The sequence below is a fragment of the Anomaloglossus baeobatrachus genome, chromosome 1 (assembly GCF_048569485.1).
Source record: "Anomaloglossus baeobatrachus isolate aAnoBae1 chromosome 1, aAnoBae1.hap1, whole genome shotgun sequence".
Taxonomy (NCBI): domain Eukaryota; kingdom Metazoa; phylum Chordata; class Amphibia; order Anura; family Aromobatidae; genus Anomaloglossus; species Anomaloglossus baeobatrachus.
Genome location: NC_134353.1, coordinates 551760841 through 551784339, shown reverse-complemented (window position 1 = coordinate 551784339; position 23499 = coordinate 551760841). Strand labels below are relative to the sequence as shown.

Sequence of the window (23499 nt, the reverse complement as noted above, 5' to 3'; positions counted from 1 at the left end):
CTCCCAAACGTGGTCCATCCGCCATGCTGCGCAGTCCCAAACGTGCTCCATCCGCCATGCTGCGCACTCCCAAACGTGCTCCATCGCCATGCTGCGCACTCCCAAACGTGCTCCATCCGCCATGCTGCGCACTCCCAAACATGCTCCATCCGCCATGCTGCGCACTCCCAAACGTGGTCCATCCGCCATGCTGCGCAGTCCCAAACGTGCTCCATCCGCCATGCTGCGCACTCCCAAACGTGCTCCATCCCCCATGCTGCGCACCCCCCATCGTGCTCCATCCCCCATGCTGCACCAGCATCAGCCTCTCTGCCCCCAGCATCAGCCTCTCTCCTCCCAGCATCAGCCTCTCTCCTCCCAGCATCAGCCTCTCTCCTCCCACCATCAGCCTCTCTCCTCCCACCATCAGCCTCTCTCCTCCCAGCCTCAGCCTCCCCCAGCATCAGCCTCTCTTCTCTCAGCCTCCCCCCTCCCAGCCTCCCTCCTCCCAGCCTCCCCCAGCATCAGCCTCTCTCCTCCCAGCCTCCCCCAGCATCAGCCTCTCTCCTTCCAGCCTCCCCCAGCATCAGCCTCTCTTCTCTCAGCCTCCCCCCTCCCAGCCTCCCTCCTCCCAGCCTTCCCCAGGATCAGCCTCTCTCCTCCCAGCCTCCCTCTTCCCAGCCTCCCTCAGCATCAGCCTCCCCCAGCATCAGCCTCTCTCCTTCCAGCCTCCCCCAGCATCAGCCTCCCCCAGCATCAGCCTCTCTCCTTCCAGCCTACCCCAGCATCAGCCTCCCCCAGCATCAGCCTCTCGCCTCCCACCCTCCCCCAGCATCAGCCTTCCCCTCCCAGCCTCCCCCAGCATCAGCCTCCCCCAGCATCAGCCTCCGCCTCCCAGCCTCCCCCAGCATCAGCCTCTGCCTCCCAGCCTCCCCCAGCATCAGCCTCTCTCCTCCCAGCCTCCCCCAGCATCAGCCTCTCTCCTCCCAGCCTCCTCCAGCATCAGTCTCTGTCCTCCCAGCCTCCCCTAGCATCAGCCTCCCCCTCCCAGCCTCCCCCAGCATCAGCCTCTCTCCTTCCAGCCTCCCCCAGCATCAGCCTCCCCCAGCATCAGCCTCTCTCCTCCCAGCATCAGCCTCCCCCTCCCAGCCACCCCCACCATCAGCCTCCCCCAGCATCAGCCTCTCTCCTCCCAGCCTCCCCCAGCATCAGCCTCCCCCAGCATCAGCCTACACCCTCCCAGCCTCCCCCAACATCAGCCTCCCCCAGCATCAGCCTCCCCCTCCCAGCCTTCCCCAGGATCAGCCTCTCTCCTCCCAGCCTCCTCCAGCACGCCGTGCTCCTCTGCCGACACTCACAGATCCGATCGCATACACTCACACACACACACACCCACCCGATCGCATACACTCACACCCACCCGATCGCATACACTCACACCCACCCGATCGCATACACTCACACCCACCCGATCGCATACACTCACACCCACCCGATGGCATACACTCACACACACCCGATCGGGTGTGTGTGAGTGTATGCGATCGGGTGTGTGTGAGTGTATGCCATCGGGTGTGTGTGAGTGTATGCGATCGCATACACTCACACACACCCAATCGCATACACTCACACACACCCAATCGCATACACTCACACACACCCAATCGCATACACTCACACACACCCAATCGCATACACTCACACACACATTGACGATATTGCACATACGCGCTCACACTCACAACATCCGGAGATACCACATGCTTCTGGCCATGTGATCCTCCGGCAGGTCCTGGAAGCTCACAACACAGTATCGCGGCCAAGAAGCCAGCGATATCTCCGGATGCTGTGAGTGTGTGGATGCGATGTGATGTGTGTGTGATGTGTGTGTGAGAGTGAGTGTGATCTGATGTGTGTGTGTGTGTGTCTGTTGTTATGTGTGTGCGTGTAGATGTTCCGCCGCTGCAGGACCTTGATGCGCTGGTAACTATGCTACCATGGTTACCAGCGCATCACGTCCCCCACTCGCACGGGAGCCCACACCAGCATACGGCGGCAAACCCCAGCAATGCGAGGGTTTGTGTCGGCTGGGTTGGCGGCGTATGCTGGTGTGGGCTCCCGGGGGTACAGTACTCACCTGGGAGTCGTGTCTCCTTGTCAGTTCGGGGGATGCGTGCGGGGGGCGGGGCCAGAGCGAGCGTGCATTGCGTGAGGGGGGCGGGGCGTGGCCGAGTTGCCAATACGTGCAGGGTGCCGGGGCAAGAGGCCAATCCGTGTGGGGGGCGGAGCCTGTGCGAGCGGCCGTCCAATCCGTGTGGGGGGGGAGCCAGGGCGAGCGACCAATCCGTGCGGGGGGGCGGGGTCATGGCGAGGCCAGCGGCCAATCCGCTTTGTGTCACCGTAAGAACACAATTTTGGAGCAAGACAGACAGACAGACAGATAGACAGACTAAGGCAATTATATATATAGATATATATCTCAAAATACACACACATATATATATATATATATATATATACACATTTACACACACATACACATATAGTGTATATATTATATTTTTTTTCTTGTTTGGTTCACACTACATTTGCTTACGCTGTTGTTACCCGCAGTGCGAGCCGTTCAGGCACTGTGAGTGGCTCGCACTGGACTGAGCACAGAGTATACCTGAGCCCAGCGCTGCTTGATTGAGTGGTATGTATGTGTAAACCACCCAAACTGTGAATGTGAACACCCATTTTTTTGTAGTCTGTTTGGAACTTTACTATTCGGGTTCTCTCATCTCTACATACAAGATATCTTCGGAGTAAGGCCAGCTTATCGCTAGACAGACCATTCAACCAAATCATGGGAGGCTCTGTCGCATGTTCATTTTCACTAGTTTTTCAGCAAGGCTCAACTGACCCCATAATAGTCAATTAGGTCCCTGTGGCAACTTTAGGTCTCAGTTATGTGACAAATCCTTTTCTTGCAATATTTCAATTTTTCTATAACAATAGTGTGAACATAGCCTAAGAAGATGAAAGCGTTTTCTATTTAGAGCAATAAATAGGCCTCTGTCTTATTACTAACACATGATGCTGCACGTTCATCTCAAGTAATACCTAATTAATTGCATACCTCCAGCCATACCCTGAAGAAATATTCATCAGACAAGCTCACATAGTAATGTAATAGAACTCACTACCATTGACCTGATTATTTCACAGGCCCAGAGATCTAATCAGGTTATCCTTTTACTTCCTTATTGGTTGACGATTTGCTTCTACAATATACAGGATAAGAAGCGACTAGTCAATCTTTTGCTAAAGAAGTGTTAACACTTGATGTCAAGTACAAAGGTTAAAGCAGAACAAGGAGTTGCCATGCTGCTGCTGTTCTCCTCGCCCATGTAAGCCGCAGACCTGCAATACACAAACGCTTGGATAGGAAGACTTGGATCCCAAAAAGGTAGGTGACGATGACCAAAATCTGTTGTGTTATATGCATGGACATATACAGGCTGTCCTGTGGGGGGATTTAATGCCTGTCACCGTATTGTAGGGGTCCATCGCACGTCCATAAACAGTATCTCTATTGTCTATACCATACTCTTGTTTTTGGCTTTCTATAAATCTGTGCTTCTTGTACAAAGCAGCATGTAATCCAATCATGGTGACCAGCCTAAAATAATTGAGAACTTTTTATTTTTATGAAAGGAAGTCACTTAACCCAAGAAATCTGCTGTAAAACATGTCATTTACGGTCACCCAATCAATGACAGGCTCGTACAACCAAAAAAATATTACACTTTGGCACCAATCCATCAAGACATTTTCTTCGCCAGTATTAATGAAGGGTGCACTGATGTTGGAGGCACCAAATTCATTTAGAAGTTCATTTCCTTCATAAGTGACTCCACTATTGTGGCATAAATTATGATTAATTTGTTCATTGAGCTCAGCAATGCCCCCTCCTGGCCAAGCTGCCCTAAATTTGCAAATCTGGCCAGGACTGGCAAAAAAAAAAAAAAATTATCAAAAATTGGTACATTTTCGAGATGATCTCTTTGTTTCAGGGCAATACTTGGAGAAAGGTATGATACTGAAACAAAATAGGGCTCTTCTTATGATAAGGTTTTGAAAATACATTCTTAAACTGATTATTGACAGCTCTGCAGCCAGTAATCAAGCTCAGCGGTGTGTGCTGTTAAATTGGAGAGAGCGGCTGAGCGGTTATCGGCCAAGAATGTCACGCTGCAGACAATGGAACTCGGCGCTGGACCTGGGGAGGGGAGTAAAGACAGTTGTTTTTTTATTTCAAACTGTAGTCTGGGAACAGGGGTATTCTGAAACTGGAAAACTTTAAAACGGTCTCATCACCGATATACTAGGACAGTGCTAGGAGCATACAACAGGGCTGAGTGCTATCTGATGTTTCATTGGATAGAACTTGGACCAGTGTATAACTGTGGGGCAGTGCAGATCTGTGATTTCTTCCTCATACTGATTCGGCATGAGAAACCAATTGCAGCATGCTGCGAGTGCCTCTGTAAATTGGATTCATGCACCCATGCAAGCCTATGGGTGCGTGTGAAACATCGGACTGCACTTGGATGACATCCGAGTGCAGTCCGATATTTGTAGAGATAGGTTTCCCTTGATCCCTTTTCTCTTATAGAAGGCGTGCGGATCTTCTCTATGATGCATCCAGTAGTAGTCCCCCATTACGTTTGCATTCCATCTACCTTAGTATCATCGTTCATCTCATTGACATCCTGATAAAATCTCCTTGCTCTTCGCCAACGGCACCAAGGTTGTCAGGAAAGTAGTCTGAATAGGAATGAAAAAAATGTAACTTCAAATTCATCAGACAACCCAAAGCTTTAAAAAATGTCAGTTTGTCCTCCACAATGGACTTCATCCTTCATGAGTTTCCGAATATCTGAAATCACAAAAATGCCTTCCTTCCGTTTTGCTTCTCACAGTCCCTAAAACTCGGTACAAAGGTACTTAAAGGGAACCGGTCATCAAAAATTTTGCACTAAACCTAAAAGATTCCCCCTCTGCAGCTCCTGGGCTGCATTCTAGCAATGTTCCTGTTGTTTATGTGCCCCCTTTCTGACCAAAATAAAGACTTTGTAAAGTGGTACCTTTTTGGATTCAGATCTTGATAATGGTACACGGGGGCGGGCTCTCTGGTGTTCGTAAAGGTACAGTCACACATAACGAGATCGCTAGCGAGATCGCAGCTGAGTCACGGTTTCTGTGATGCAATAGCGAACCCGTTAGCGATCTTGTTATGTGTGACATCTACCAGCGATCAGGCCCCTGCTGTGAGATCTCTAGTCATTGCAGAATGGTCCAGGCCATTTTCTTCAAAGGCGATGTCCTGCTGGGCAGAACCCATCGCTGTGTTTGACACTGTGTGACAGGGTCACAGTGACTGCTGAGATCGTTATACAGGTTGCTACTGGGACCTGTATTGTTCCTGCATCGCTGGTAAGATCTGACTGTGTGACATCTCACCTGCGACCTCCCAGCGACTTACCTGCGATCCCTATCAGGTCTCATCGTTTTCGGGATCGCTGGTAAGTCGTTGTGTGTGACTAGGCCTTTAGTCTGCCTCACTGTCGCTTTAGGCTGTCCCACATCGCGCAATTTCAAAGAGGTGACGTGAGGTAAGCTGGCCAGCGCTTGCGCAGAACGATGGAGGCGGCGGTGAAAGCGCGAGCACAAGATTATGGGCGGGTACTTGCTGATGAAAATCACAGCGCCGTCCATAATCTCGCGCATGCGCAACACGTCACCAGCGGTCACACTGTGCAAATTGCACAGTACCGCGAGAGTTATGGGCGGCGCTGTGATTTTCATCAGCAAGTACCCACACATAATCTCGTGTTCGCGCTTTCACCGCCGCCTCCACCGCTCTGCGCAATTGCTGGCCAGATTATCTCACGTCACCTCTTTGAAATTGCGCGATGGGAGACGGCCTAAAGCGACAGGGAGGCAGACTAACGGACACCCGAGAGTCCGCCCCCGTGTACCATTATCAAGATCTGAATACAAAAAGGTACCACTTTATAAAGTCTTTATTTTGGTCAGAAAGGGGGCACAAGAACAACAGGAACATTGCTAGAATGCAGCCCAGGAGCTGCATAGGGGGAATCTTTTAGGTTTAGTGCAAAATTTCTGATGACAGGTTCCATTTAACAATCTCTCTTTCTTTTAGTAGAGCTTTGACAAACTGCTTCATCAGTCCAAGCTTAATGTGGAGCGGTGGCAGGAGAACTTTAGTGGGATCAACTAAACTTTCCGCAACTATGTTCTTGAGTCTAGGTTGCAAAGATATTCTTGATGACCAACTTTTATGGCACCAGTGATGAGTCCGATCGCGGCTGTCTCATTCACACAAAGCATGCGTACTTCATGTATCCTCCTTGCTGTCCAAGAAGCAAAGAGAGAACTTTCAGGTCATTACATATTGACCATCTTTGATCCTGGTAGTTAAGTTTTTTGAGAATAAAGTTTTAATTCTCATAGTTATCCTTCAAGTGCACAGAATGCCCTACAGGCTCTGAAGCATACTGCCATTGTGTAGTAGCAGCTTTCAGACTTTTCTTTTGATGAATCAATAAACCGTCTCCACTCGCTCACATTGTACTGTACTCAATGTTTCATTTTCCCATCAGTCCAAGAATATCACTGCAATACACTAGAGCACTATCTTGAGAAAAGAATGGAAGAAATTCCTTTTCTCTGCTTCTGTATCATGAAAACTAGGTACCAGAAACTAGCAAGTAATTTTCCCTTAGTCTAGAGCCTAAGGCTATGTGCGCACTTACCGGATTTTGCCGCGGATTTGCTGCATGTTTTGCTGCAGAAAATGTTCATAACATCTCTGCAGTGAATCACCAGCAAATCCTATGGAGAAAAAAAATCCTGTGCGCACTAGGCGGAATTTGACAGCTGCATGTTTTGCTGCGGGAATCCCGCAGCAAAAACAAGTGCATGTCAATTATTTTCCGCACATCGCTGCGGGATTTCACTCCATTGACTCCAATGTTAATCATGAAATCCCGCAGGGAATAACGCAGGCAGCAAATTCTGTGCGGTTCACTGCGTTTTCCTGCGTTATTCCCTGCGGTATTTCGCGGTTTACCTCCGGTAATGTACATCGCTTGTCTGCGGTTTGCAGGGAAGTGATGTCATTACAGGAAGAGGAAGCCGTGCAGAGAGTAAACACAAACACATCACAGACACAGACACATCACAGACACAGAACACACAGACATCACAGACACAGACACATAGAACACACATAGAAAGAAAACGGAAATATAGAAAACAAAGAACGTGGGCTCCGCTGCATATTTACCTTCCAGCCGAGGTAAGCACACAGCAGCGGCCCGGTATTCTCAGGCTGGGGAGGGAGAGGGGCAGGGATAATGTCCCCTGCCTCACTCCCCCTCCCGCAGCCGAGAATATCAGCCACAGCTGCCCCGGGACTGTCGCATGCATTATGCGGCAGCACCGGCGTGTCCCCGGCTCTTCTTGCTGCCGTGTAGCAGTGGCAGCAAGGTAATACAAGGGGTTAATGATGGTGGGGGACCACCGCCATTAACTCCAGGCTTGATCATGGCAGCGTCTATGTGACAGCTGACATGATTAACCCGTAAGTAAAGTGAATAAAACACACACACAGAAAAATCCTTTATTTTAAATAAAACAAACAAGCCTCGTTCACCATTTTATTAACCCCTCCCGCACCAAAGCTCCGGCGTAATCCACCGCTCCGGCGTAATCCACAGGTCCTGCGCTGCTGACATCCAGCCGCGACTGTCACAGACACAGCGCTGAATGAAAGCAGCAGACATCAGAGGTAATTACCGGTCATTTCTCACGGTCGGTAATGTGAACTCACTGCCAACCGTGGGAAATGCAGCGATCTGTCCTCTATCTATCTATCTATTCCTCTATCTATTCTTCTGTCTATCTACTATCTCAGAATTAAATGACCTTTTTTTCTTTTTTTTTTTTTTCCTTCAATGTGCTTTATTGCATTGAATGCAATAAAGCACATCCCAACCTGCACGCGGCAAAACCGCGGCAATACCGCGAATAATACCGCGGTAAAACCACAGCAACCCGCGGCAAACCGCATGCGGTTTTCGGGTGCGGTTTCCCGCGTTTTTTTTACCGCGGGTGCGGTAATCTTTGAGAGCATGCGGAATTTTCTCAAGAAAATTCCATTTCCCAGTGCGCACATAGCCTAAAACTTCTGCAGAATGTTTAGGAAAGTCCAAGTTTCTGACGATATCGTTTAATTTGAGGTGTGAAAAAAGCTGTGGCTCTTTTGGACTGGCATGAAAATGTACATCAGAATCCTGCTTTTTATGTTCTGAATCCTGTATCTTCGTTTCTCCGGCGGTGAAGGGACAGGTATTCCTGGACTGTGAGGTACAGAGCGAATCGCTGATGGGAGGTCAGGTATAGAATCTCCTTATTTCTAAGGTTGGATCCTTCCATGTTGCACATACAAAAGTAGCAGTCCTCACCGTGATTTGCAGTTCCCTCCAGATCATAGGTACGCCAAAACTAAAGCTTTCCTCTCTTTAGACCACTACGAAAGCTTTCTCCTCTTTAGACCACTCATAGTTCTACACAAACAGAACACACTACATGTGGAGCCACGACGTGTCCTGATCACTTAGTTTTACTCCAAAATATAATTAATACACTTTTCTAACGAAGTCCATAATGCTCCTAATGTTGTTTATTTACTACAAAACAACTGCAAAAGCTATTGGGTGAATTATGACACCCACTTGTAGCCATTTTGATCACGTTGTTATAAACAGAAGCTAAATCCACCACAACCACTAAATCCTGAAAGGAATCGTGGTAAGCACAGCAGCACACTCTTATGCACTCTGTGTAAAAGAAAATCTATCTTTACTTCTCTTAACCAATCACAGCGCAGCTTTCATTTCTTATACGGCTGAGGTAAAGTGAAAGCTGTGCTCTGGTTGCTATGGACAACACCACACTAATGAACTGTGAACTGCCACATATCTTGTGTCTATGGCAAAACTCAGAGACAGGTCTGTTTTTTCTGGCAGCACGGATGATAAGTACCAAAACAAGTCTATGGGTCTGTTCAAGTTTTTTTTTTCTGCAGCAAAACCTGCTCTCTTGGCAGTAAAAAGCTGCTTCCAAAAAACATGCCTTGCTGCGTTTTTTGTGTCATTTGTCTGCAGTATATATTTAAATAACGTTAGTATTATTCACTACAAACAGCAAAAACAGTGTCACGTTTTGGCACTTTCTCAGTGCTTTCAATGGTGAAAAAAAGCTGCAAAAATGCTGACAGAATTGACATGGTGCTTCATTAAGGCTAGTTTCACACTTGCGTTGTGCAGCATCCGTCGCATTGCGTTGTGTGACGGATGCAATTGATGCGTTGCATATAGTGACACAACTGATGCGACGGATCCTGCAATACAACGGAGTCCGTTGTAGCTTTTTTTCAGCAATTTACTCAACTGAGCATGCGCACTTGTGTAAAGACGGATCCGTCACAGGAATCCCTCAAATGCCGGATTCCGCCACCATAGGCTTCCATTATAAAAATGACAGACGCCGACGGAATCCAGCACATTGTGTTTTTTTGACGCTCTGGGAAGCGCAGAAAAACGCTACATGCTGCGTTCTTTCCACCCGGCGGATGCAACGCAGCGTCGGCCGGCGGATATAACGCAAGGCCATCCGTCGCAATACGTCATCAATACCAGTCAATGGGAAACAGCGCACATACGTTAACGGATTGCGCTGTTTCCCAAAGTGGCAGATTGCGACGGCTGCCAAACAACACAAGTGTGAAAGTACCCTAAAAAGAAAGCAGGTGTTTTCCATTTGTCAGGAGAATAATAGCAAGTGTGAGTCTCAGAGTTTTTGCTGATACTGCAAAAAAAAAATCAGCTTTTAATTTGCATGAAACACATGAAAAAAAAAAACGCAGGTAAACAAAAAACATCAGCAAAAAAAGCAACGTGTGAACATACCCTGAGTCCATGAAAGGCTAGGAGAAGCTTCCTAGTTTATCAATACATGAAAAACGTTGACACTGGTGCCATTTTTTTGTGTACGTCAAAATCACTGAGTTCTAAATGGATATGTTAAACAACCTCTGTTTCATGTATATGTCTGCCAGAATACATCACACCTATCCATAGAGCCACATCCACCTGACCTAAGAGTCAAGTCACGCAGTCTATGTTAGATCATTGTACATTGCTTTACTCATTTACATAGCACCATTAATTCCATAACGCTTTACAGACAGCACTGTCCCCATTGGGGCTCACATTTTAAAATTTCCTACCAGTATGCCTTTGGAGTATAGGAGAAAACCTGTGACCCCGGAGTAAATCCAAGCAAAAAAGGAGGAATATACAAACTCCTTGCAGATGTTATTATCAATGGTTGTGCAAACCCAGGATCCCAGTGCTGCAAGACTGCAGTGCTAACCACTGAGCCACTGTGCTGCCCAACTATATAGAGAAAAGAAGATGACCACGCTTTGCTACACATTGGGCAACCACAAAAAAATTTATACTGCAAAATGTTTAATATGTTGGTCAATAAACGATACCTTTTGTTGGAGATATAGACTGAAAAATGTTTTAAATGTAAACCGAAAACAGGATCAAAAGCAAAACTCACCGAGCTGTAATCACTCTTAACAACGCAAAGCTTGCTGCTCGAGATCAAATCCATGGAAATTAGCAGGATCGGAGCCTCTGGATTCTGCCCGAGAACGATGATGTCGAGGGAGATAATTCTCCAAATCTAATGGCCAATTCCCATTGTTCTGCATGGAGAAGCCACTTCCATTGTTTGGAGCAAGATAGTGGCTTTCTCATAGAGGTCACAGTAGTGCTCGGCTTATACGTGAAGAAATAAAATTTGAGTCTGACAATTTTGGTTAACCAACTAATATGTAGGGGGTCTCCAGACTGTTCCCGAACATATAAGAATTTGGTGTCCTCGTGCTCTGTGGGCAGATCCTGGTGGTCTGTGAGCACATAAACTACTGGCAGATGATTCCAGCAGCAGCAGATTAGTCTGCTTTCCCCATAGAGGATATCAATGTAACGTATATGGGGTAGTCAGGAGAGAAAGCTGTATATATTAGATGGTTGGCCGATTCTGTAGAAGTCAGGCTCGGTCAAATGACAGTTCTCTAATGTGCATGGCTAGTTTAGGGCTGTGAACACATCTTGAAGTACGATGGAAGGATCTCCCTATGTATACCTCTAAGGTCTCTTTCACATGTCTGTGCAAAACACACGTTTTGCACAGTCCGTAGTGTAGGAGCGTACGTTTGTGTCCGTGTGTGTTCAGTGTGTGCTGTCAGTGTGCTATCCGTGTGACATCCGCATAATACATGAACAGCATGAACTTCTATACTCACCTGTCCATGGTGCTGCTGTCTCTGGCACTGCTGCTGCTTCCGGGTCCTCGGTGCAGTGAATATGCAATGAGTATAATGAGCGGGGGTTGGAAGCAAGTGACAGCAGTGCTGGAGACATCAGCGGTTGATATAGGCAAGTATAGAAAAGCATTTTATTTCCCAGGCATTAGTATGCGGGCCGTGTGACATCTGTGCTACTGGAGAAAAACGGACATGGAGCACACAGACACACGTATGCTCCACATGGACACACATATGCTCCACATGGACAGACGTTCGTGTGAAAACACGCACGCATGCACAAATCCATTGATTTTAATGGGTCTACGTGTGTCCGTGTCTCTGGTACGTGTGAAAATGAACGTCATACGTACCGGAAACACGGACGTGTGAAGGAGGCCTAAGGGAAGGCAAAGAAGTACCATATAAAGTGTGGGATATATCACCTATATGCTCCCATTTTTTTTTTATTTTTTTTTACAAACTATGCTGTGTAGTAAATGTTTTTTACTATGTCTATGTAGTAGAATGCAGAGTAGTTATTTATTCCCATATAGTGAAAAGGAGAATAAGAAAAAAGATAGTGATGCATAAATGTATAGTACATTTCAAAATTCCTCTGTTACAAAACTCTGGGCGTATAAGGGCCTATGGACATGTCAGAGTTACACCAACTTCTAACCAACTCGTAAAAAGCAAGCTAGGAACACAGCCTAACCTCAACAGCGAAAATATGTAGACTCATAAAATACAATGAAGATGGTGAAAGATTGAGTATAAAGGTGAGACAACGGTTGTGTTGGCTTACTCATACAAAAACATGTCTGACACAGGAGCAATGCTTAATCAGCATGATTGACACTGACCGCATTCACACAGGCATGTACGAAATGTATGATCTCACAACGTGTGGAATGCTACAGTACTGATCAAGATTTAGTATCATTAGTAGAAGCAGTTCCACACATATCTGCACTAATATTTATGTAAATTGGTAGTTATGCCAATGTGTAATCCCCAAAGCATGTCTGCAGATATCTGTAGGCCTGATGTCACCGGCCCCATTCACCACCCCATGCAGAAGTGAGTGGAGCTGCAAGAAATAGAGCTCATGATTGGTGACCGTACTTCCATACATAGCAAACATCATTGCTCTTGGCAGCACAAGTCCTAATTACACAAGACATGCGCTGCCAAAAACACTGACCTTTAGGCCCCCTTCACACGTCAGTGTTTCTGGTACATATGTGCTTTTTTTTATACGTACCAGAATAACTGACATACGCAGACCCATTATAATCAATGGGTCTGGTCACACATCAGTGATTTTTCACTGAACGGGTCTCCGTGCAGCGTACACCCGTGGCCGTGATTCTGCACAGACACAAGTCAGTTTTTTTCTGGCATCACTGATGACCCACGGACCACACTATGGTGTGATCCGTGTGTGATCAGTGAAACACTTACCAGAAAATCACGGACATATTAACTATTAAATATTTTCAACCTACCTTGCCTACGATTCGCTGTGCAGACTCTGCTCTCGGCAGCTCCTGCCCGGCTCATGAATATTCATGAAGCAGGAAATGCCGACCAGGAAGTAGCTGCTGAGAGCGGAGGGCGGACGCTGCAGACTTGAGGAGATCAGCACCATGGACAGCAGCAGTGAAGGCAGGTGAGTAATGTCCATATGCAATCACGGATCGCAGATGGACAACCCACGTGTGCCGTGAATCACAAAAACACGGAGGGACATGTGCGTGTTTTACACGTCAGTGAAGAACGTCAGTGTTTTTCACTGACGTGTGAAACGGGCCTTAAGCAAGCTTAAGGAACAATTCACCCTACAAAAGCATTATGTTCGCAAGTCGGCGATCGGTAGCCTATTAAAACAGGTCAAAAAGTAAAAATGAGTGTTCGGTTGTAGCTTCACGGAAGCATATTAAAAAATAAATCTGTCCCAATTTCCATCTCAAAAAGTGGGACGATTTTTTTCTCACCAAACTATATGAACCCTTTCCAATACACATATGGATATATGTCTTTAAATCACCATTTAAAGGCAGTGCGACTGTGCGAAATGAGTATAGCTAATGCATGGATATAGTAACCAAAACTGCAATGAATGTGGGACTGGACTGTAAAGACACACTTCATATTGTTCTCCACAGGAAGGAAAGATGAAAACAGTTATCCTTCTGATTTGCATGGGAAGCCTCTACAACCACATTCAATGTCAGGATCCAACGGTAAGCCACATTGTGAGAGCCAGAGACTGGAATATGCATTGCTACGTCAATGGTCAGTCGCAATAAACTCTCTCCTGATACACTGCAAACCTAAGGTGTCTAACATTTGTACTATGGTCATATAGCCTTTCCTGACCGCATACGACAGGCGCACTTGGCACCAGGTGATAGCAAACAATTCATGGTAAAAAAAAACCACTGCATGATCATACCCTGAACAGTGCAAAATGAAGGTTTGCACTGAAAGGATTGTTTACCTGATAGGGGCACTGACTCAATGCTGTGCACATGTACAGTACTGTGCAAAAGTCTATGGCAGGTGTGCAAATCAAGGTTATACAAGCGTATAAAAAAATAAAGAAAGAAATAAAAATTAGTCTGATTTTAATCCACAAAAGTAGAATGATTTTTGTCACTCGTCATACATGTGCATTCCCTTTTTACAGTAGCAATAATGAATGATTTACACGACCATTTATAGTTTCCTATACTACAGAATTGCAATGTATCCAGAATAATTGGATGCCTTATTGTGGCATCCATTTTTTTTCCCTCGCAGCCATAAACTTGAATAGGTGAGTCTCATCGAATTTCCGGAGGAAAATTCAGCATGGTGCGATTTATTTTTTAAACAGATTCTGTGAGTAAAAAAAAAATGGTCCCCTGTGCTGCCTCATTGAATCACATCGGGCCGAGTGCTGTCCGATTTCTTCGCACATAACATTTGGACAGAAAATACAGTGACATGAACCTGGCCTAAAAGAAACTTGTCATAAATGGATTGCTGATGATGCCCTTGTAGCTTCTCAGCCTCACATTGCATGTCCGACCGGTCAATCACCTAGAGGAGGGGACTACTAAGTATGTAATACAGGGTGAGACTGACAAGCTGCAAGTGCATCCTCACGCCCCAATGCACTTCAAGACACAACTTTAAAACAGGATTTTGCGCTCATAAAAGGAACAACATCTTTTAAAAGGCTACATAATTATATAAAAGGGAATTTGTCAGCATGTTTTTGCTATTTATTCTGAGAGCAGCGTAATATAGGGAAAGAGATCCTTATTCTACAGATGTGTCACTTCATAAGCTGGGTGCTGTAGTTTCAATACAATCAGTGTTTTATCAGCAGGAGATCATAACCGCCTGACTAGGTGTCATGCGCAGGTAAAGGCCGCTTTACACGCTACGACATCGCTAATGCGATGTCGTTGGGGGTTACGGAATTTGTGACGCACATCCGGCTGCATTAGCGATGTCGTTGCGTGTGACACCTATGAGCGATTTTGAATCGTCGCAAAAACGTGCAAAATCGCTCATGGGTGACATGGGGGGCCCTTCTCAAATATCGCTGCTGCAGTGTGTACGATGTAGTTCGTCGTTCCTGCGGCAGCACACATCGCTCCGTGTGACACCGCAGGAACGAGGAACCTCACCTTACTTGCCGCCGCCTGCAATACAGAAGGAAGAAGGTGGGCGGGATGTTACGTCCCGCTCATCTCCGCCCCTCCGCTTTGATTGGGCGGCCGCTTAGCGACGTCGCTGTGACGCCGCACGGACCGCCCCCTTAGAAAGGAGGCGGTTTGCCGGTCACAGCGACATCGCAGAGCAGGTAAGTATGTGTGACGGCATAACCTAAACAGACTTTCCTATGACTGGAAAGGGTCCACAAACATAAAACCTAAAATGTGTAGCCCCAAAATACCAATAAAATTGTATGAAGGGGGAATACAGAGAGAAAGGACCACAAATTGATCAAGGTGAAATACAAATAGCTTTATTAAATATAGATAGGTGATACAGGGTGCTCAGTAGTTGCAGGCGAGGTGGAAAAAGCCTGCCAGAAACAACCCACAGCAATACCAGGACAAACCACCAGATGGCAATAATACCTGATGACAGGCAGCAATGTAAGTAAAAGATTATACAAAGTATGGTAGCCCATGAGAAACCAGATGGGGACAGTGTAAAGTTAGTTAAGTACAAGAGAGATCTGTAGAATCTCACATAAGTCCCACAGTGGCTGAAGGGCATAAGCGGTTAGAGAATATTACCTTGCTTCATGTCAGAGCAGGAATGGTGGAACTGTCCAGGCGTGGGGGCGAGGCCTCGACGCGCGTTTCACCAAGGGCTTCGTCAGGAGGCTTTTTCCACCTCGCCTGCAACTACTGTGTACCCTGTATCACCTATATATATTTAATAAAGCTATTTGTATTTCACCTTGATCAATTTGTGGTCCTTTCTCTCTGTATTCCCCCTTCATACAATTTTATTGGTATTTTGGGGCTACACATTTAAGGTTTTAAGTATGTGTGACGGGTCCGGGCGATGTTGTGCGCCACGGGAAGCAATTTGCCCGTGTCACACAACCGATGGGGGCGGGTACCCACGCTAGCGATATCGGTACCGATATTGCAGCGTGTAAAGTGGCCTTTAGTCAGTGAAATGTGTGTAACCCCGCACCCACCTCTGATTGGCAACTTGCTGACTATGCACAGTGTACACAGAAAGCTGCCAATCAGGGGTGTGGGCGGGGTTATACACAGCTCGACATTCTGATAACTACTACATATACTGCAGAGATAACAGGGATTCTATCAAAACTGCACCAAGGTGTCCAGCGATACATCATCCCTGGAATCAGGGTCTCTGCCCCTACATCATGCGGCTTTCAAATTACACAGCAATAACCTGCCATTTAACCCCCTTAATCACTACTGATATAACCATGTCTCTTTCCGTCAGTTCTGCCTCTGTTGTCAATAGCAGATCACATAGCAGATTGGTGGAGTAGCTAATGACAGCTGTGCAGAGAGACAGGAGTTTGCTTTAGGGAAATGTAGAAATATAGAAAAAAAAATAATTAAATAGACACAGTTATAGCTGTAGCTAGAAGGAGGCATGAGAATGTAACCAATGGGAATCTGAAGGCATGGTTGGGTTGCTTTAGAAAGGTTGTTCGGCTACAGGGAGTTTGTAAAGTAATTAAGAACAGATTCGGAGATAACCCTTTTAATATGGATTTCTGGATATTTTCTCTCTACAGGAAGAGAACTGGTCTGGGAAAAATCTCACAAATGTCCCCAAAAGTAATTCAACCAAGACAAGAAAACTAAATTTAAGTCAAAATGAAATTTCCTTATCCCCAACTGATCAACAATCCCTGGCGACTTATCCGGACCTGACAGAGCTGGATCTCAGCCAGAATGCAATAACTAAGCTCGAAAACAAACATTTTACCGCTCTATCAAAGCTTGAGGTGTTAATCCTAAAAAATAACCACATCTCATTTGTTGGAGAAATGTCACTTGATGGACTGAAAAATTTGAGGATTCTGGATCTTGGCTTCAACAGTATTACTCAGCTTCCTACGAACATTCAGATGCCGTCAACGTACCTACAAACGTTCAACCTCCAGAACAACCGCTTGAGTACCCTGGACATCAAAGAGGCGCTAAAAGACTTGAATAGCTCCCTGAAGCTAACCCTTAGCGGGAACTCATGGAACTGTACCTGCTCCCTTATCAACCTATCGTTGTGGTTAGATAGCAGCACAGTCATTCTTGGTAAGGAGGTTACACCAAACTAGGCTGGGAAAGCTCCCAATCTATAAGGCCCTAACACCATACTCAGGCCAAATTACTATTCTTTGGGACTCCGTCTGGCCAGTATACATTAACATACCGCAAGAAAAGGTATGGAATAAGGTCGACCACCCAATTCCATACTGTAAAAAACTATATATTAAGCATTAGTGTTTTTTTGCTTTTTTAACATTGGAGCCGGATGACACATGACATATGTGTCTGTTAAAATAAGTCAAAAGCTTTTTCATAGCTTTTCACATATCCATTAAGCCCATGAGTGACAAATGTGTTATGAAGGAATGTCCATTTGTGACATTAGAATGGCATTGGTTTGACAGGTACATCGTGATCTGTCACCTGGGCTGAAGTACACTTAAGGTGGCTTTACACGCTATGACAAGCGATGTCGTTGGGGTCACAGATTTTGTGACGCATATCCGGCCGCGTTAGCGATGTCGTTGCGTGTGACGCCTATTAGCGATTTTGAATCGTTGCAAAAACGTTCACAAAATCGCTAATTGGTCACATCCCCCCCTAATCTCAATTATCATTGCTGCTGCAGTAACGAAGTTGTTCCTCGTTTCTGCGGCAGCACACATCGCTATGTGTGACACCGCAGGAACGACGAACCTCTCCTTACCTGCATCCCACCAGCAATGAGGAAGGAAGGAGGTGGGCGGGATGTTCGACCCGCTCATCTCCGCCCCTCCACTTTGATTGGGCGGCCGCTTAGTGACGTCGCGGTGACGCCGAACGCACCTCTCCCTTGAGGGAAAGATTGTTCGGCAGTCATAGCGACGTCGCAGAGCAGATATGTGCGTGTGATGCTGCCGTAGCGATAATGTTCGCTACGGCAGCGATCACCACATATCGTTACAACGACGGGGGCAGGTGCTATCGCGCTCGACATCGCTAGCAATTGCTAGCGATGTCGTAGCGTGTAAAGCGGCCCTTAGTCTTGATTGAGATGCATAAAGAATGTATCAGATCATTTTTCTTAGGCTAGGTTCACTCCAGAGTTTGGAGATCTGCTTTTCTGTTTCAGTATTCTTCCAAAACAACAAAAAAAATTGAGCTCAAGGCAAGAAATATCTCTGTCCTATGGCAGAGATAAATAGCACCGGACGCACCTCAATAACTATAACTGGGTCTGTCTGGTTTCCATTTGGGTGGGCGTCATCTGAACAGAACTTTTTCTGGTAAAAATGATCCTTGCGATGGAGGTGCTTAGCGTAAACCTAGCCTTAGCTGACTAGACACTAATGGTCAACGTCCTTATATTGTCTAGCTGCAGCTTCACTTGGAGTCCCATGGAAAGCCTAAGTTCACCCAAGTATTATTTTGCTATTTCCACATGTAAAAACGTAAATCTCCTTCATATTTTCCTTAGACTAATATTACATTGATGTTGTCCCTTACTTGCAGAAAATGAGAATATCACGTTGTGTGCGGCACCAGAGAACATGATAAACTATACAGTAACAGCCGTCAATAAAGCAGAGGGAACACTATTAAATTGTAGCAGCAGCAGAAACGTGTCATCATCCATAGCACCAATACCTTCCTTCGACAACTCTTCATCTCCTGTGACTCCATCCGTCAACGCAACCAACAATACATCTGCCAAAGGTAGGCCAATATACGATGTATGTATCTAATAACATATCTGAATGTTCTAGTTTCTACAGCACATTGAAGTAACAAGTCCTCTCAGTCACCTTGGCCACTTAGCTAGACATTGAGCATACATAGCTACATATCATGGGAAGTCGGAGATTTTACCACACATGAAGGTGATGAAAAGAGGTTATCATGAGCCACTCACTTCCGTAGTGCTTTAAGGATAGAAGTTATGTCCTTGCGATGGGATAGGGAATAACTTATTTATCTTCTGGAAACCCCCCATCAGTAAGCTATTCAATATCCTAAAGTAGAATGGATCAGACATCGAGCATGTACACGATATTGGTGAGAGCTGTTGTCTGCAATCTATGATAGTCCTGTGGAGGAGAGCATGCTCGAGATCGGATACATTCAGAGCCCCACTTGTGACATCTGTTGGGGTATCAGTAGTCAGACCCCCAGAGATCAACATGTTAGCCTTTATCATATTAATAGGGGATAAATTATAAACCTGGTACAAAATGTTCATCATAAAAATCTTATTTGCTCTATGTTTTTTTAGTCAGGACACTGTCACTTCATATTTTCACTTTGTGTGAACTTGATAGTCAAATGAACCCAACCTCTTCTTTACACAGCTGCAATAAAGATAAGGAAAGCAGGGAGCAGGTCACCATGATATTGATCCTCCAGTGACACCACAAAGGGAAGTTACACATATACCGCCATTAGCCCTTAGTGCTGGTGTAATATGCAGGATTACTAATTTCTTGGCTGATCACATAGTTTTTGATGGCATAAAAAAAAAAAAAAAAAAAATCGACCGTCGTCAGCATATAACCTTGTGTAATTGAGAGATATGCTGGTGACAAATAAGTAAACTGCACATTCACAGCCATTACCGCACATAAAACAACTGACTTCTTGTACTGTTGATTGGAGGTTGTACTAGCTGTGTAAAATCACCATTAAAGCACACCTCCCCTAACTAAAAAAAATAGTCTATCACAAAAAATATTTATTTTCTTTCTGCCATTTTAACAAGTTTAGATGTGCCCACATTATCACCCATAAATGTGACTTGCCATTTCGTGCTATAGTGGATACTATCACAGTGTCACCGGATGTAAGTATAGTCCACCAATGAACGTTGTTACTGGACACTTGGAGCAAAGTCTTTTTCACATCTTTTCTACACTAATTTCATCTGCATTCATAGATATTTGGCTCTCATCGATATTTCTCATGTCAAATGTCATCCCGATCTTAGTTTCATCATTCTTCCATTCACAGGGAACAGTTGGACCTTTCTTGTTGGAGTTATTGTCGTCGGGCTTGTTACCTCATTACTGATATTACTGGCAGTTAAGTTCCCAAGATGGTATGACTTCATTCTCAGCTACAACCACCAACGACTAAAAGAAGAAGATCCGTACATGTTTGAGGAGGAGTTCAACGTAGACTTTAGCATGGGCAACAACGAAAGACATCAAGACGATGAAAACGTTGTGGTCTTCGAGCAAATGCACTCATTTGTTCCAGAAGAGGATGGATTTATAGAAGACAAGTATATAGATGAACGGGACATAACAGACAGTTAAGCTTCACCTTCGGAGATAGATTTCTATATACGGGAAGTATCCATAATGACTGAAGCCTAACTTTTCATTACATATAGTAAATAACCTTGTAGCTCAAGAATGGTGAAAGAAAAAGTATCTGCTCTTAGGTATGGTCTCCTTATCGTGTAACAGAGGTTGGATCTCCAAGAACCAAAATGCATGAATACATGGTCACGTGGTGCATTAGCTCCAAATTTCTCCCCAATCTACAGCCTGGGTTGGAGCTGCACATTCAGTATCTGGTGCATCAGACGTCTTCTCATACGAGCTGCTTTTCCTATACTTGCTGAGAAATGTGCCGTGACCAGCAAAAAGTCTAGAGAACAAGAGTGTCTAAGAAGCCTTCAGAAAGACAGTATTCTTTCCTGAAGAATGTCCAACGTTGGCCACAGCCTTTAGTTGGGAGCTGGCCAAGCGCAGATTACTCCAACAGTTGCATCATGGAGAAAACGGCCATAGTATAGAGAATGGAAACCATACTGTAACTATAAAAGATTTTTTTTTTGCTTTATGACCTCTGTTTCGCTTTAACATTTTGTTATTTTCAAGTACCAGAAAACTAGTAACACATAGAAGATCCTATTAATGTCATTATCGTGTCATAGGAGCCCTGCTCATCATAGCCATTATAGCTCTAATCAAATTCAACAATGCGCAAAGTGTCAAAAAGGGTGAGATACAGTGGACTGATATTCATTATATATAGTAGAAATCATCAATCTAATCATCAGATAGGACTACGTGTGAGGGCAAATCGCATGAACATGTGAACAAGAAAGGAGAAAAGGCGATCATAGAAGCCCAGACACACAATAAAATATAATTCATTTTTTATTTTTTATTAGTATAAACAATCTTTAGTGCAGGCAGTGGTAAGGACCAACATAATATGCATGATATTCATATATGCTCTAGACAAGGTAATGTCACAAATATATTACATTTCATAAACATCATATATATCTGTAATTTAGTATCCATAATTCCAATTACTCTCACTCATAAAAATATATATCGAGGAAAATAGATTATCCACCATACAATATGTGAGCTAAATTGATGTAAATAAGGCCACATGGCTGATAACAATCCTATCAAAGCGGATCTTAGCTAGTTAGATAAATACCGCCAATGTATATATAGAGGTCAAGCAACAATTGTTATATATCAGAAATAATTATATATATCTTAAAGTGGTCAGTCCTAATAGTTGTATAGCACCACCGGCTCAAATAAGCCCAACCCTATCACAGTCAGGACTGAATATACCACAAGTTTTTATATATATCACCTACAATATACACAGTGGTGGTAATCATCACCCACAAAATGACGTAGATTCCAAACTGAATCAGGCCTGCAATCACATATATTGCAGTATAGATACCATCTATCTGTACCTACTAGCTATCACCATTAGATGTCACTGCAGCCATAAAACATATATATATATATATATATATATATATATATATATATATCACATTACACTGATCACCTGAGATCATCATCAAGCTGTTAAATTAGCCAGGTGGCTAGCCATGTCTCAACATACCCACACCAGAGACAGGCAACAAACCGTGTAACCAGACATAAGGAGCATTAGAAAAGAGACATTACCAGTCAGGAGCATAGACGTCCGACACGTGTTTCGATAGACTCTTTGTCAGGGGGCGTGTACAAAGTGTACAAATGTGTCTTATGGGAAATAAAATGACATATGTGATGAGGTTTCTTATTGAATGTTACATAAAGTATCCTCAATCCTATTCTAAGGCCTTGTGCGCACTAGGCGTTTTTGCTGCGTTTTTAAGCGGCGTTTTTTACCGCGTTTTTGTGCTGAAAACGCAGTGACATTGCTTCCCCAGCAATGTCTATGGGTTTTCAGAAGTGCTGTCCGCACACAGCATTTTTTTGTAGCTGCGTTTTTGTGGTGACCACAAAAATGCAGCATGTCAATTATTTCTGCGTTTTTCACCCATTGAGTTCAATGAGATGTTCAACAACGCAATGAAAAACGCATATAGCTGCGTTTCTATGACTAAAAACGCAGCTATAAACGCAAGGGGTGGGCAGTAAAGTGACGTGTACAGGAAGAGGATTCCTTCTGTTGGTAAACACAGAAGCATGAATCCTTCCGGTACCGTCACCGCCGCTTCCACAACCCGCCCGGTGCCATGTCAGCTCCGTGCGGCTCCATGTCTGGGCGGGAGGTGGAGGCAGCGGCGAAAACAAAAGTGAACAGTAGAAAAAAAAAATGTCATATATACTCACCTGTCTGCAGGGTCCCGGTGCCATGCCCGCTCCCATCTCCTCCCGGTACCGCCGCTCTGGCTGTGTGCAGTCTCCCCGGGGCACGTACGAAGCTTGCAGGACCTGGCTGTGGATCACCTGATGCAGTCACCTGACGCATCAGCTGATTGTAATTCTCGCGGTGTCGCCGGCTTTTTCGCGCCCGGCCGGCTATCAGCTGATCCTGCCGTCAGGGGACTTCATCAGCTGATTACCCTGACCCAGGATTACTGCGGAGGGGGGTTCTTTATTTCAATAAAGATGGAGTCACTAATTGTGTTGTGTTTTATTTCTAATAAAAATATTTTTCTGTGTGTTGTGTTTTTTTTTTATCATTACTAGAAATTCATGGTGTCCATGTCTAATATTGGCGTGACACCATGAATTTCGGGCTTAGGGCCAGCTGATAATATACAGCTAGCCCTAACTCCATTATTACCCAGCGAGCCACCCGGCATCAGGGCAGCTGGAAGAGTTGGATACAGCGCCAGAAGATGGCGCTTCTATCAAAGCGCCATTTTCTGGGGTGGCTGCGGGACTGCAATTCACAGCTGGGGTGCCCAGAAAGCATGGGCACCCTGCACTGTGGATTCCAATCCCCAGCTGCCTAGTTGTACCCGGCTGGACTCAAAAATTGGGCGAAGCCCTTGTCATTTTTTTTTTAATTTATTTCATGAAATTCATGAAATAT

The 23499-nt window shown here is 45.1% G+C and overlaps 2 protein-coding genes across 4 annotated transcripts in view; one reads left to right on the top strand and one right to left on the bottom strand.

Annotated features, from left to right (window-relative positions):
- The window catches only part of IFT74 (intraflagellar transport 74), a 191647-nt gene that overhangs the window by 116572 nt on the left and 51576 nt on the right, over positions 1-23499 (bottom strand). The gene's annotated exons all lie outside the window — the stretch shown is intronic.
- Positions 3263-21994, top strand: LRRC19 (leucine rich repeat containing 19). The gene is made up of 5 exons (XM_075339543.1): positions 3263-3430; positions 13606-13683; positions 16731-17250; positions 18697-18900; positions 20188-21994. Exons 2-5 carry the CDS (start codon positions 13615-13617, stop codon positions 20493-20495), a joined length of 1101 nt encoding a protein of 366 aa, XP_075195658.1. The 5' UTR covers positions 3263-3430; positions 13606-13614; the 3' UTR covers positions 20496-21994.

Bases quoted from the DNA above. Each gene is read 5' to 3' on its own strand.
- LRRC19 (XM_075339543.1), top strand. From the start codon at position 13,615: ATGAAAACAGTTATCCTTCTGATTTGCATGGGAAGCCTCTACAACCAC. The intron at 13,684-16,730 runs GTAAGCCACATT...TTCTCTCTACAG, and splicing joins TTCAATGTCAGGATCCAACG to GAAGAGAACTGGTCTGGGAA. The intron at 17,251-18,696 runs GTAAGGAGGTTA...CCTTACTTGCAG, and splicing joins TAGCAGCACAGTCATTCTTG to AAAATGAGAATATCACGTTG.